The sequence below is a fragment of the Cuculus canorus genome, chromosome 3 (genome assembly GCF_017976375.1).
Source record: "Cuculus canorus isolate bCucCan1 chromosome 3, bCucCan1.pri, whole genome shotgun sequence".
NCBI lineage: Eukaryota > Metazoa > Chordata > Aves > Cuculiformes > Cuculidae > Cuculus > Cuculus canorus.
This window is the reverse complement of record NC_071403.1, coordinates 40639663-40653600: the sequence shown is the minus strand read 5'-3', so window position 1 is coordinate 40653600 and position 13938 is coordinate 40639663. Positions and strand designations below refer to the sequence as shown.

The following is a 13938-nucleotide window of genomic DNA, read 5'->3' as shown; positions in this document are numbered from 1 at the left end:
TCACCTTTTTTTTTCTGGCTGTGAAACCATGAAGGGTTTAGATGCAAATCTATCAATTGCCACACATTGGCTGGAAAGGATTTTGAATCACAGCAAACCTTTGATGAACCTGGATTGAATTTCCAGGTTGCAATAAAACCTGTGAGTTTCCAGTGGTTTCAGATTCTGTTGCAATCATTATACATCATCTCTAATTACAAGCTGCCATGCAAAAAAGAAAAACTAATAAAGAAAGGTTAAAAAATTTAGAGGAAATTTCACTTATTCAAACAAAAATTTCAGCACCGATGCCTTTATCCATCATTCCAAATGCTTTTTAGGGTCCTAAGCTCTGGAAGCATATGAACCTCCAGTGCTTTCGGAGACAGAACGAGGCCTTTATCATATGGCATACCTGTAATCTGGATCTGGCGAGGAGATCCGGCTTCACAACCCGCGGGTGTCAGAGTTGTACAGCCGCACACAGACCTGTCTGAAAGGTCAGTTATTTATGACACCTGGAAACGGCAGCGTTAACGGCAATACCCTTTATTACAATTTCAATTCCCATCAACGAGACTTCCCTGGCATTACGAGACGAGCGTTGGCAAAAGAGAGGGGAGCAAATTCAAACCACAAACCCCGGCTCGAAGACGATGCGCGATGATAACGCCACCGCTCGCCACCCGATCTATTAACGCGTTCCTAAGAGCAGGAGCAGCCGGCAAATCGCACTTTTGTGTCGTGTGTCCCTCCCGCCCCCCGCAAACAGCGCTCGGCATCAGCCGCGCTCCCTGCCCCGAAGCTCCCGGGGGTCCCGCAGAGCCGCCGGCAGCCGCGACCGGGCTGTGTCGAGCCGGTGCGAGCGGAGAGGAGCCGAGCCGAGCCGAGCCGGGGAAAGGAGAGGCGAGGCAGTGCCGGCCCCCGCGCCTGCAGCAGGAGGCGCTGCCGGGCGCCGCTCCGCTTCGGGTCGGAGTCCCACATTCCCCGTGCCAAGTGCCGGGGAGCCGGGAAGGGAGGGGGGGGGGGGGGGTTGGACGTGCGCTCTCGGCTCCTCCCTCCCTCCCCGCTCGCCCGGCAGCAAAGTAACTCGCGGAGTAGGGAGTGAGCCGGTGCCGCCGCGCTCGCCGCGCCGCAGACGGCTGCCCCAGCGGGCGGCCCCGGGGCTGCGGGCGCCCCTCGGCGCTGGGGGGGGTGGGGGTTCTCCCGGCCAGGCGAGCTCCGCCCGGCGCCGCGGGACGGGGCAGCCCCGGCCTCTTTCGGAAACTTCTCCGGCAGCCGGCATGGGCAGGGGGGCCGCCGCCTCGCTGCCGCTGCTGGCCGCGCTCGCCCTTCTGGCCGGCGGCTCGCCCGCCCTGCTCGGGGCAGCCCGAGCGCAGCTCTCCGCAGGTGAGTTGGCGCCCAGGTGAGGGCGGGGAGGGTCTCTGGGTGCGGGTGGCGCTCCTCCGGCTCCCGAGGGGCGGCGGTGGGGCCGCAGAGGCTGCCCCTTTGCCTCCCCACCACTGCCGCCGTGGAGCGACCCACGCGTGCCCGCGGGGTGCCGGGCGCTGCGCGAACTCCCCTTCCTCCCCTCCTCTTCCTCCTCCTCTTCCAGCCTCCCAGGTGGCGTCGGTGTCGGAGCGGGTTGTGCAGCCGCCCCTTCCCCCGCTCAAACTTTTCCCGGCGTTTCCCGGCTCGGCGCGGGCTCTCGGGGCGCCCCGCGGGCGCACAGGGGTTTTATTCTGCAAAACCCCGCGGCGCGGAGGAAGGAGGCACGGCCGGGGGGCCATCCCCGGCTAACAGAACCCTCCCCCCTAAAAAAAAAGAGAAAACAAAAAGAAAGAAAAAAGAAAGTGGTGGGCAAGAAAGGGGAGGGAAGGCAGGCATACGCGGCCGGCGTCTGTTTTGTTTGAAAGACGCGAATTTCTCGCCCTTTCTGCCCCCCCGCCGCGGGGTTTTGCAGATCGCAGCGGCGGCCGGTGCGGGGCTGGGTTTGCCCCGGGGGAGCCTCGGGGCAGCGCCCGCGGAGGAGCTCGGGCGGCCGCGTCCCGGGGCGGTGCGGGGCTCCGACCCCGAGCAGCGCCCACCGCCCGCTACCCCCGGAGGAGTTTGTGGAGCGTCCCTCGCTTCGTGAGGGTGAAGCGGGAGCACGTTCTTATTGTTTGCGGTGTGAAGTATAACGCGAAGGACCACCTGAAGTAGACTTCAGGCTTCTCTTTCTCTCTTTCTCTCTTTCTTTCTCTCTTTCTCTCTCTTTCTGTCTCTTTCTCTCTCTCTCTCTCTCTCTCTCTCTCTTTCTCTTCTCTCTCTCTTTCTCTTCTCTCTCTCTTTCTCTTCTCTCTCTCTTATAGTATTTGGAATGCCACCGGGTGCATCGGTTGGACAAATGAAGCCTCTATCGTAGGATACTGATTTGAAAACTGCTGTTAGTATCTGCTACGGTCATGAGACTTGGACGCATGGTTTTGATAAGGACTAATGTGCAGTTAGAAGGCTTTTCTTTCCCCCCCCCCCCACTGGTCCTCGTATAAATTAATGTTTAATTGAGACATTTGAGATGTGTCGTCAATTAAAAAATGTGCTGAAGCAGTACAAGAAATTGTGCTGGACTGAACAGATTACATCCTTCCAAAGTGGCTGGCTTTGGTGTGTAAAATTTAATGTTTGCATATCAGAATTAGAAGATTGCATAAGCACCTACAAGCCTTTTACCAGGGGAAAGGAAGCATACCATATATGCAGCTAATATGTTGTAAGAATTGTTAAAATAAAATATGCCCAAGCGTAACATATTTGCATTTAAAACCATGCTGAAATCAGACCAGTGATTTTTTGCTTTACTGTAACTCATCAGGCCGATGTTAATGCCAAAGGTAACTCTTACATAAAGATTTTTTTATGAGCTTGTTCACTGGTGTAAGAAGAGTAGGAAGTTCTGATAACTTATACGCTCCGTGGTATTTTATGCTGAAAATGTGGCACGCAGCCCTTTTTGGAAGTGCAAGGGAAGCCAAGTTGGTACTGTGGGGTGTGTGTTAGGTAAGCAGAGAAGAATGTTCAAGATCCTTCTGACCAGAGTAGGTGAAGCTTGTCAAAGGAGTCGAACAATTGTATCTAGGAAACATGAGATTATTTTTTTTGTGTTTGTATAGCATGTCAGCAGCCAGAGACTTTTAGTTTCTATTGCCAAGTATCAAAGATACTGATGCGTTGCACTGCGCAGAGGCTTATTAATTGCAGCCTTACTCAGACTTTCTTGAAGGTTTGGAGAAGATTTGTTAGTAGCTGGTGCTTTCAGTGTGCTCAGTTTAAAGTATGATGCTCAGACTCTTTTTGAATAGATTCAATAGCCACATGTAGACCTGTAGACATGTAGACCTGTGCCCTGCTGAACACTTAGTTACAATAAATCTTGGTTTGGAGGCTCTGAATTTAATAACTACTACGGCTTTAATTTTGTTCCTTATGCTAAACAAGTCCATGAAGCTGGGAGAGTGGGTGTTTGTGCATCTGTTGATGAGACATATTCATCCTGGTGTTAGTGGATGCAGGGCACAAAGGTTAGCGTTTGTATGTTTGTTTCAGTGAGGTCCTCTCTGTAGCCTACAATGAGATGTTTCTGTATCTGGTGCACACAGGAGCATCTGTTTTCTTCATAGTCATCTGTTTGACAGGAGTACTGTTTTCAAGCATCTTCCTTTGACTGCTTTCTACCCTCCTCACCTTAATATAATGGCCTGTACCTTTGCGTGTTAAACTGAATCTAACTAATTTTCAGCTTCCTTTGTGTTAGTAGTCTTATTATCTGAATTGTAAGAATTAAAAACTGTTAATTTTTCTTTGCCATTAATGGAGCTGTTAACTCAGACTGGACTTTTCACAAATCTCTCATTGTAATTTGTTTTTTATTTCCTTTTTATGATGCTTTGTACTGACTGTGAACCTCTGCCAGATCTAGAATTCTTCATAAAAATTTTGATATGTTTATTAAGGTTCTAATCAAATCACAGAGTATGAATTTCTTGAAAGTTGACCTTCTTTGGGAGCACATGTGTGATGGTTGTTGTCTGTTCTTCCTCATAACGTATTCCATGAGAGCAAATGAGAAGGCAAGAACAGGAGCAGCAGCAAGTTAGGAAAAGAAACAAGACGTATCTTGTAATTTGTTACTGTCTTAACAATTGTGGTTATATATCATCTCTGCCTCCTTTGGACATAGTTGAAACACTGTATATTTTGTCTTTTCCCAAGGAGCTCAAATGTAAAAAATCCTGAGCAGCTTCTCTCTGTGCCCCCGCCAATCCAGCCATAATCCGCGGTTTTCTGGTCTCTGTAGAATGTTTCTTTACACCACTGCTTTCCATGACCCTTCAACTTGGGTGCGTGCCTGTCAGAATCTAGGCCAAAATGTTTTGGCAGCGTGTTCTCTGTTGAAGTCTAGTTATTCTTTATATAGCACCGCCTTTCATCTGTAACTTCGCTACAGTTCGATAAAGAACAAGTTCAGCTTGTTTTCACAACTCCATCACTTTAAACATATATTTTTTTAATATTATTTTTAGCAATTTGCGTGTTTTCAAATTCTGAGAGAAAAAAAAGGAGACCATTTCAAACTTTTTTTTTTTACAGAATGCTGCTTGCTTGTCAACTAGCTGGTGGAAATACGTATTGCACACTGCCTCCGATGGTGTCAGTGCAAGTGTGTGGGTTTTCTATTACTAAATGGAAGGTATAAGGATAACTATTCCTGAAACGCATCTGCTTACCTGAAGTTGTTTAAGTGTCGTATTTCAGACCTCCTAAAAAGGAGGACTGTATATTTTACAAGTTCAAGTCCTTTATTAGAGTAGTTCTTCCTCAGGTTTTCTCATGCCAAGTAGTTACAGTGTCACAAATAAACAGACAAGTAAATATTTCTGGGTTAATCTTTTTTTCCCCCCTCCCTGATAATGGTTGCAGTCGGTCTTTGGGAGAGAACGTAGCTTAGAAATTTGATACTATGAACTAGAAGATATTATTTTTATAAGGATTTTATTATTAAATATGCTTACAGAAATACGTGAAAATTGTAATAAGCATATCTATTTTTTTTTTGTTTGTAATCATGTAGTAGAAGAAATTAGAGGCTTTTAAGTAATTAAACTCAAATTAGCCCTTTGCTGTCAGAACAGCAAAAGTTGCTTCAGTCATATTTTATCCTTGAATGTGCTACAATTTGCATGTGATATACAAAAGATACTTGTTCGGGTAGATGTGTGTGTATAAGAGTTTTCTCACTAGCTTTTTTTTCCACCAAGCTGTTAAAATGTATTAACATATTATATGGAAGGTGAGTGGAATTAAACCCCCTCTTTCCAGTGTCTTCCTGTCCTTTATACATTCAGCTCGTTCCATGACACTGTTGGTTCATAGATCGCTTGCCTATCTGTATTTTTCAGATGCTATATTACAATTATAAACTGTATATGAATTTTCAAAGTGGAACTTTACTCGCTCAGATTGGTTTGAAAGTGGCCAGAACACACTGACTCCAGAGATCTTTAGTCCTCCATGTACGAGAAATCACGGGACAGCTTGAGTTGTGTGGTAATGATGTAAGCAGTGCACCTTATACCAGGTATATGTCTTGCCCTCACTTAAGATCTGCTTAAGTTAATTAAAAATAAAAATGAAGAAAAAAGAGGAGGAGGAAGGAGGTAGGAAATCTGTGCAGAATCAAGTCAGAGGTCTGTCTGGGCCCATATACAGGCTCTCATGATGAGTGCTCAGGGGAGAGTGATTTTTGGCAAGGTGACTGGCTTCTTCTGGGTCTTGTCCGTCCACAGAGACAATGTGTTGGTATTTAATGTCATAAGTGGATTCTGCCTAATAACATCTTCAGCCTATATTGCTTTTAGCATTCACCTTGCTTTGTGACAAGGAATACATATGTTGTGTGAAAAAAGCTATGGTCCTTTCTTTTTTTTAAAGTTCCTGGTTGTACTTAATACCTTCTGTCTCTTGTATTAAAAGAGGTGGTTAGTAGTTGCCCCCAATTTACTTTCTTCATGCCACACAGGATTTTTCCACTCTTTCTCAACTATTGTTTTTCTGCTTGGAAAAGTCAAGTTGTGGCCTATAGACTCGCCATTCCCTATCTTTTTTTTTTATCCTTTATCAGCCTTCTCATTCTTTTCCAGTTCTACTACATTGTTTGGGCTGTCCAAGAGACAGCTACCTCATGGATTAATGTAGTGCTTAATAATGGTTTCTGTTCTGTTCCCTGTCTGTAGTATGATCATTCCTGACATTTGCTTTGGTTTTTTTGACCATTTTTCCCCTCTCTTGGTTCTGAGCTGTCACTTCTATAGAATTATCTATTTCATTACTGAAGACCTGAGATCTTGCTTGCAGTTAAATGATTGTCTGTGGGATGGCTGTGTCAGCGTCAGGAGAGTCTTTAACCAGCCCCTTTAGTGGGGAGAGACCTTTTAATGAAGGCTCTTGAAGGATCTCTAAACTCGTGTTGGATGTCTGGAAGAGACATCCTGTTTAATGCTTACCACTGTGGTTTGTCTCCCCTTTCTGAAATGTTGATACGAGTGGGTTAAGAAGAGTTTATCCTCTTATGCGTAATGGTTGGCAATATCTACGTTAACATGCAGAGATCTGCAACAGTGCTATATAGCTGCTTCTTGCTCCGGAATCTTTATGATGTCTTCATATGACCTCTTTAGCTGGAAGACCTTTAGGTCGTCTTACCTTTCCGGTATTGGACACGTCATTGAGCATCAGCTTTGCTTTACATTAGCATCTGTTTGGGTGAAATCCCTACCTTTCCTTTTGCAACACAAATCCTGTTGAATGTGTAATTAGAAGCTTCCAAAACTATTACTTTAGTCCTGATAACTGAGTCAGTCAGGAGACGCCTCATATTTTCATGTGCTTATAGGATCCCATCTGTCATAGTTTATTATTGTTGTGGAATGATGCCTTTGTGGTGCTTCTCCCAGAAGTGTGCACTCAGATTTGGAGCTTCAGTTACAATCTGCCTGGGTCATTAAGCCAATTTAAATTACTGCTGCCACAGAGGGGGGCATTTCCATCAACTGAATGGCTCTCAGGTCTTTGCATGTGCTAGATCTGGCTGCTACGTGGCCTGTGGGTGAGTTGGAGTAGTTTTATGTGAATCTTCTTGGAGGAAAGGTGGGGCTTGGAATTAGTTTCCTTTTGATCGATGAGTTTAGTTGACTTGCACACGTGTGGCCACAGAAATTTGGTTTATGGGAGGGTAAGAGCTGATGGTGGGACGGCTGAGTTCTACAACTAGCTGTAATAGCAGCACAACTCATGTAAGGTGAACGTGCAGTGTTTTGAGTCTTGTTGGCTCCACACTGCTTGCTATGTGGTCCTCCCTTCACCCTAGCAATTGGAAAGAGGAAACAGAAGGGCATGGAGAGGGGTGGGAAGAGGCACTCCCTCTGAAGCTGGAGGGGTTAGACTGACTGAAGGTGGTTGAGTTCTGGCTGACTGCCCACAAACTGATGACAGTGCTAGTGTCTCTTTCCTGGACATGCATCTTTGAGTAAGCTCGCCTTAAATATGTTCTTTCCTTATTATAGATAGGTAAGGTATTTATTATATATATGTATGAGTAAGAAGTGGCACTTAGTAGAGAGCAGGTGTGATGACAAGCTGTAGAGGGCTTAGAGGAGGTGACACCTAGATACCAGGCTAGAATTAGAGGGTGTTGTGACACCCAGTTTGGGGTGCAGCAGGAACCTGGTTTAAAGCCTGGTTCTGTGGTTTCGTGTTTTCCCCCATGTGATCTGTCCTTCCCCACCTGATGGGGTATTCAGATAGGATTGACCGTGAAACGTGTATGTGAGTAGAAGAAGAGGGCCAGGGTAAGCCAGCTGCAGGGTGCAAACGGCATCAGTGAGAATTTTGTAGCATCTGTCTGAGCATAAGAACCTGCTACACCTAATTTTGTAGGTCAGAAAGGCCATTACCTTGTGCTGTTTCCTGGTAAGTCTTGACTACAGGTGACTTTAAACTGCGTAGCTTAAAACTATGCAAACTACTCAGTTTTAAGTCACCTATAGTGCATGCTTACCATGTAGTTTAAAGTCACTTACTGTCTACTCTTACCAGGAAGCCATATAGCTGAGAGACATGTTTGCATGTTCTAGAAGTTTTATAAATATTAGACACTAGCAGAAACATACCAAAATGTTTTCCTGAACAAGAAGTTATTAGTATTTGTGTCAGCTCAATGCTTTGTTTAAACAAACAAGCAAAAAAGCTACATGACACCCCAGCCCCCCAGACCCTGAATATCACAAAAGGATAGTTTGTAGATTTTTTTAAGAATACATGCACATGTACACTCAGTCTTGTAGAGCTGACGTTAATGGCATGTGAAACTGTCTTAAATCTACTTTTTCCTTATGAATATTGAGCTGCTCAATAACCATTACAATTTTAAGCATATTTCCACAATTTTTCATTATGGAGAACATTTACACATTTAAGGAGCTCCTTTGAGTTGACTTAATAGCTGATGTATTTCTCTAAGCTGCATTTGTCTGTTGAAAGTCAAAAGCTAAGTATTGATTTGGGATTTGAAACAACAAAAGTTTTTAGGATTGCTTCTTGTTACTGAAATTTAATTTTCATAAAAGATGGAGATTTTATTAACAAATCTCTACTTACATTTCAGTTAGGGACCACTTATTTGTTGATCTAATCAGAACTATTTTGTGATTGCTCTCATGGCCAAATCTTTGCCTTGACAGTCTTTGCACTGTTTTATTTTAAACAGTGCAAATAATATAATTGCACTAAAAATATTCAGTGGGATTTTATCAATTACCTAGTATGAAAACAATGAACTAATGGCACAGGGCTGCGGTTTGTTTTATTTGAAGGACTGCAGATGAAAAGTTCTGTGAAGTTGTTAATCAAGATAATTTCTCTTGTTGATAGATAAAGTGGTTGTATAATGGAAGCTGCTGATTTGAGCCTCAACAGGGACAGTGTGTCCTTGAAGCTCTGGGTGGATGGTCAGGAATTTCAGTCAGTGTATTTGTTGAAACATCTGTAAAATGTAACTGTATCCTGGGGTAGGAAGGTAGGATAAGCACATAGCAGCAAAACTTGCTATAAAATAATAACATGATATATATAGATGGACTCGATGACCCAGTGGGTCCCTTTCAACCTTGTGATTCTATATAAATGTTATACTAGTCTGTGGTTAATCTGAGTCTCTTTATATAGGAGGGAGAAGTTCTGGCCGCTGCCAAAAGGGAGAGGTGCCTCTTCAAAGTCGCAGAGGACTTCACAGCAATGGGGCACACTTGTACTGATAATTTTTAATCACATTCTCAAGCAGAATAAGCCATACTTAAACCTGTAGGTTTAAAACTTGGGGCTGCATTAGGATTTTTTGCTGGTGTGGCTATATTTGCTAGTAGATTTGTGTGGGTTTCCACCACCCCTTCCAAATTATTCAGTGGTAGGTGAGCAAACAAACAAACAAAAAAGTTTGAGTGTGGGTAAGGTCTAAAAGAGATTCTCTAGTCTAATAGTTCAGAAAAAAAAAGTCAGTATTTTCCATAAGAGTGAATTAACTTTAACATGTAAAAACTTGTTTTAAGCCAGAAGGTGCTGTGGATGGGCTTGTCAGGCATTTGTTCTTTTCAAGGAGATCACATGTGTATGGAATTGGCTGATATTTATGGTAATGCACCAAGTATATGCCTCAGTAAAAGATTTGAGAGACTTAATTTCTTGAGGATTGGTGCTGTGAAAAGATTAATTTTTTTTTGCTCAGTACCACGGGTAATATGAGGTTATTTTTGTTAGGCAGCGTATGAAAGATTGCACCCTTCAGTTTGCCAGAAAGTCATTTACTTCTGCTGTCATTTACTAAAAACATGTGATTATATTTATTAATTAAGTGGCAAAAGAAGCCATTTCTCAACTAATGTGTCATGAACTTAATTCTACTGACTTATGAGATGCTGTTGTATACTTTAAAACCAAGTTCTGTTGCAATTAAATTATGGTATGTTCATTCTAATTATTACTGGTTACTCAATTTATTCTGAGATGGAGTTGTTTGTATGCTTTCTTTTGTGTGTAAACACTTGTTCTATAACAGTAAAAATGACTGATGAATATTAACCAGAACAGAAAAATGTTATGGAGAGCAATTGTGGCTGTAGTTCAAATGAATTCAAACCAGCTCAGAATGAAGATTTTGACTGGATAGCTGATTTCTTGAACTACTGTGGTATTTATTTAATTTTTTTTTTTAATTGCCAAATACAAGTTGTCTTTATTTGCCAATCCTGTAGTGTGATTTAGGATACCTGTTGCTTTTTAAATGATTTAAGTAATAAAGAAAAAAATCTGAGCTCTGAAATTTTAGGCTGCTTTTGTCGTCTTCTCTACAGTGAAAAATTAAAATTGTAAGACCTGGTGGAGACTTGCCTTATTAATAAGAAAAATGCCCTGATTTGATATTTTATCACTTTATTATATCTGTATCATCTTTGTGTGGTATTAGGCTGGAGCAAGATCAAAATAGGGAGTATCAGTTTTCTTTATTCTCCTGGTGTTATCCCATTTGCCTGTTCTTTGTAAATGTTCAAGTGCTTATCAGACATGAGAGCACTGAAGAAACGTGGCTGAGTTCATGACTTCATACAGCAGAGATAAGTTTTCAGCGCTGACTGCCATCACTGTACTGGAATTGCTTTAAAGGGACAATTTGTTAAAACCTAATAATCCAAAATACTGAAGACAGTTTTATATTTTGTTGAACTTCTGATTCCTTTGAAAAAATGCTTTTTTATCTTTGTAGATGATGTTTCTTCAGATCTCTCTCAAATTGGTATGCTGAAATCTGAGTGTTGTATATGTTTTAAGTAGGCAATACACCAAAACATTGATGTATTAACTTTTTAGTGCTTTTTGTCTAGTGTTTTACTGGGGAGATAATGGTGTCAGTTTGAAAATAATATTAAGTAAATTAAATTAAAAGCCCCATACCAAACTCAGAACCAGTCCCTTAATCCCTTCCACCATCTCTGAGAAAAGAAGTGGCTTGTTATATTCCTGTATTCCTATATTATAGGATTTTGTGCCATAATTGAAGGAAGGCAAGGTATATGAGATCGCTTACAGAAAAATGCTTAGTGAGAGTTTTCAGGAATTGTGAGACTTTTCAGGAGTTTTTCATATGTTCCTTCACTTAACTACTTAGCTGCATCTGCATTTGCTCACGTGACAGCATTGTTTGTGTTCTGTGTTCAGTTCTTCAGGCTAGAATATTTCCAGTGAAAGAGGCTTTCCTCCTTTTCATAAGAGAAATGTAATAAAATAATCTTTTCAGTATTTTCCTTATTCAGTTCAAAAAGGCCAGAAAAATATTCTTTTTGCAGTAGTAATCCATCCTGACCCAACTTGTGAAAATAGTAGAAATTGCAAACTAGTTCCACAGGCTTGCCAGCTCTTCAACGTATGAATACTTTCTGTGTGTGGTCTTGGTTAGTGCAAAAGGTCTACTTATATGAAGTTTTTTGCATTTGTAAATCTCTGGAGGGGTTGGCTAGGATTCCTCTTCCTTCCTACTTTTTCTCTCAGATAGTATCACAAACTATTGACAACTCCGTCTCAAGAAAAAACCTTCATCTCCTCACTACATACATACACAAAGCTATAATGTATGTACATATGTAAGGGTAAAATCAGGACAGACTATTCCAGGTGAAAGTGAAACCCTTAGTCTGTAATGGTTTGGATTTCTGAATCGGTTGAAACAAAGTTTTGTAATGAAAGGGAGCATAATAAGTGGGTATAACGTCCTAGAATGCAAAGGTGATTTCTCAGAGGCGGCTGAAACCTGGCAGTGAGTTGTCAGTCAAATTACTTTTTTAATATTAAGTTTTAATGTTTTAAAAACAACTCTGTTAATATTTACTGAGTTTTGATACTGTTGATAGCCAAGCCATTTAGCTTTTTTCTTTGATTAAGTTAGTTTAATGCTTTGAATCTTCCTGCAGAAGTGGGAAAGTATTGCATTCTTAGGTGGTGTGTTATTCTGAGTACTTTTATTTACTTTTTTTTCCTTTCCTTTCATTTCCTTTGAAATCCCTGTATACTGATTCAGTTAAATACTACAGCTCCTTCTGAGTCATGTGAAAGGCATGAAGTGTGTCCAGGTCTGCAGTCCTTTCCAGGGATGAGCAAGATCCTCGCTGGTTTGTGTATCCTGTGTCTGCACAGCAGCAGTTAACTACCAGGCTCGGTTTATAGGTTGTTTTAAACATATTGAAGTAGATACACTAAACAGCTTTTTTGGGGTGGTGGTTGTTCCCTCTGGCTCACTTATTCACGTAGCTTTGAGTTTATATTCCGAATGTGCAGTTTTTCTGGTGATTTATTGGTGTTTCTGTCCAGTGTTGAACAAGGAGTTGTGTTAAGTGACCAGCTTTTGGGAAAGGCAAGATTATGCTCTCGTTTAGAGAGACTGCACAGATGTTCTTTATGAGCATTCAGAAGAGGAGAGACTGTACATTACTTTCAATTTGACAGAAACCATGTATTTGAAAATGTTTGGTCTGAATTTTATGGGCTATGTAATGAGGCTGTGAACCTGAAAGAGTAGCGTTTGTGATTAATAATGACATTTGCAGACCCTAGGAATATTGAAATAATCTGTTGGATGGCTTTGCATAGTGATACTATCCAGATGCTAACTATAAATATCGCTCTCTGTTTGCATAAGCATGGAAATAGCAATGAAAAGAAGTATCAGTGTTTCAGGGAATGAATTTTGGCCATCCATCTCTTAAAACACCTATTCTTCACTTGTCACCTTAAAGCAACCTTAAGTAATTTATAGGTCAGTCTTATTCTGTGATGTTGAAGTTAAGAGAGTTAAAAAAAAAAAAAATCAGTTTAATGAAAGTGAATGCACAGTTAAAACCCAACCATATAAACCCCCCTTTAACTTGTATGTGGAGCATTTCCATTGTGAACCTAAAGCTAATAAAATATTAAGACAACCAGGAACTGAAGCAAATGCCAAAGATAATGCTCAAATTTAGTACGTTGATATATTAGACAGTCCCTAGAAGACACAGGAAGAAGTGAATGACGTTGGTAAATGTTTATTTATCTCTCAGATAAAATAACAATTTGATTCACTTTTGGAGCGCGCTGTGGTACTGATGTTGATTGCCTAACAGATTATTTAGTAAGAAAAAGCAACTGTTCTTGTGTTTGTTGGAGGAAAAAAAAATATCCTGCCATCACAATTTTATGGTAACTCCCCCCCTAAACCATACGGATCCCAAATCCTCTTCTGTGTTCTTGTGCATTATGTCAGTTATTGTCTTGCGGTTGAGGATTGAGTCCTGAGATGGTGGCAGCCTTGCAGGAAAGCAAATGAAACAAAAGGTTTGAAGAAGAAAGTGTAATATTAAAAATTGGCAGAAGGGTCTGCAAATCTGTTGCAAAAGTCTTGGGAGTTGCTGAGTATTCTTCATGTGGAGGATGAAGTGCCAACAGTGTGGAGGATGGTTCTATTATCTATAAGATGCATAATGTGGGCTGAGAATCAAAAGAAGTGAAACCTGTGCTCGTTGGTGCTCTTCAGTGTTTGGTACTTCAGGAATAACTTGTGTTTTATTTTCATGTTGTTGCACTGACATTTGTAGGTGTGTGAGCAATAATAAGTAAAATTCCACTGCTCCACTCATTCTGTATGTTGATTGAATTGCCAGATTAAACAGGCCAGACAAACAAACCAGCGTACTCACGTGTGGAGTGAATACCTTCTTGCTTAAGACCTCATGGCCTGGGCTCCCAGCTGCAAGTCAGTGGGTTTTGGTAACTTCTGTGATAATTCTCCAGTTTCTGCCTTGCTTCTGTTAGTGTTTGTTTTATTGATGTGGGGTTGTTTAAACTCCCAGATCACCATATGTT

General features: G+C 41.8%; 1 protein-coding gene across 9 annotated transcripts in view; it reads left to right on the top strand.

Annotated features, from left to right (window-relative positions):
* The first annotated feature begins 1047 nt into the window (after positions 1–1047).
* Positions 1048–13938, top strand: part of PTPRK (protein tyrosine phosphatase receptor type K) — a 402963-nt gene continuing 390072 nt past the window's right edge. For all 9 annotated transcript variants that reach the window (XM_054061582.1, XM_054061574.1, XM_054061580.1 and 6 more), the window contains exon 1: positions 1048–1368. In XM_054061582.1, the coding sequence (XP_053917557.1) occupies positions 1263–1368 (106 nt within the window). In that variant the 5' untranslated portion in view covers positions 1048–1262. The remainder of the gene's footprint in view (positions 1369–13938) is intronic.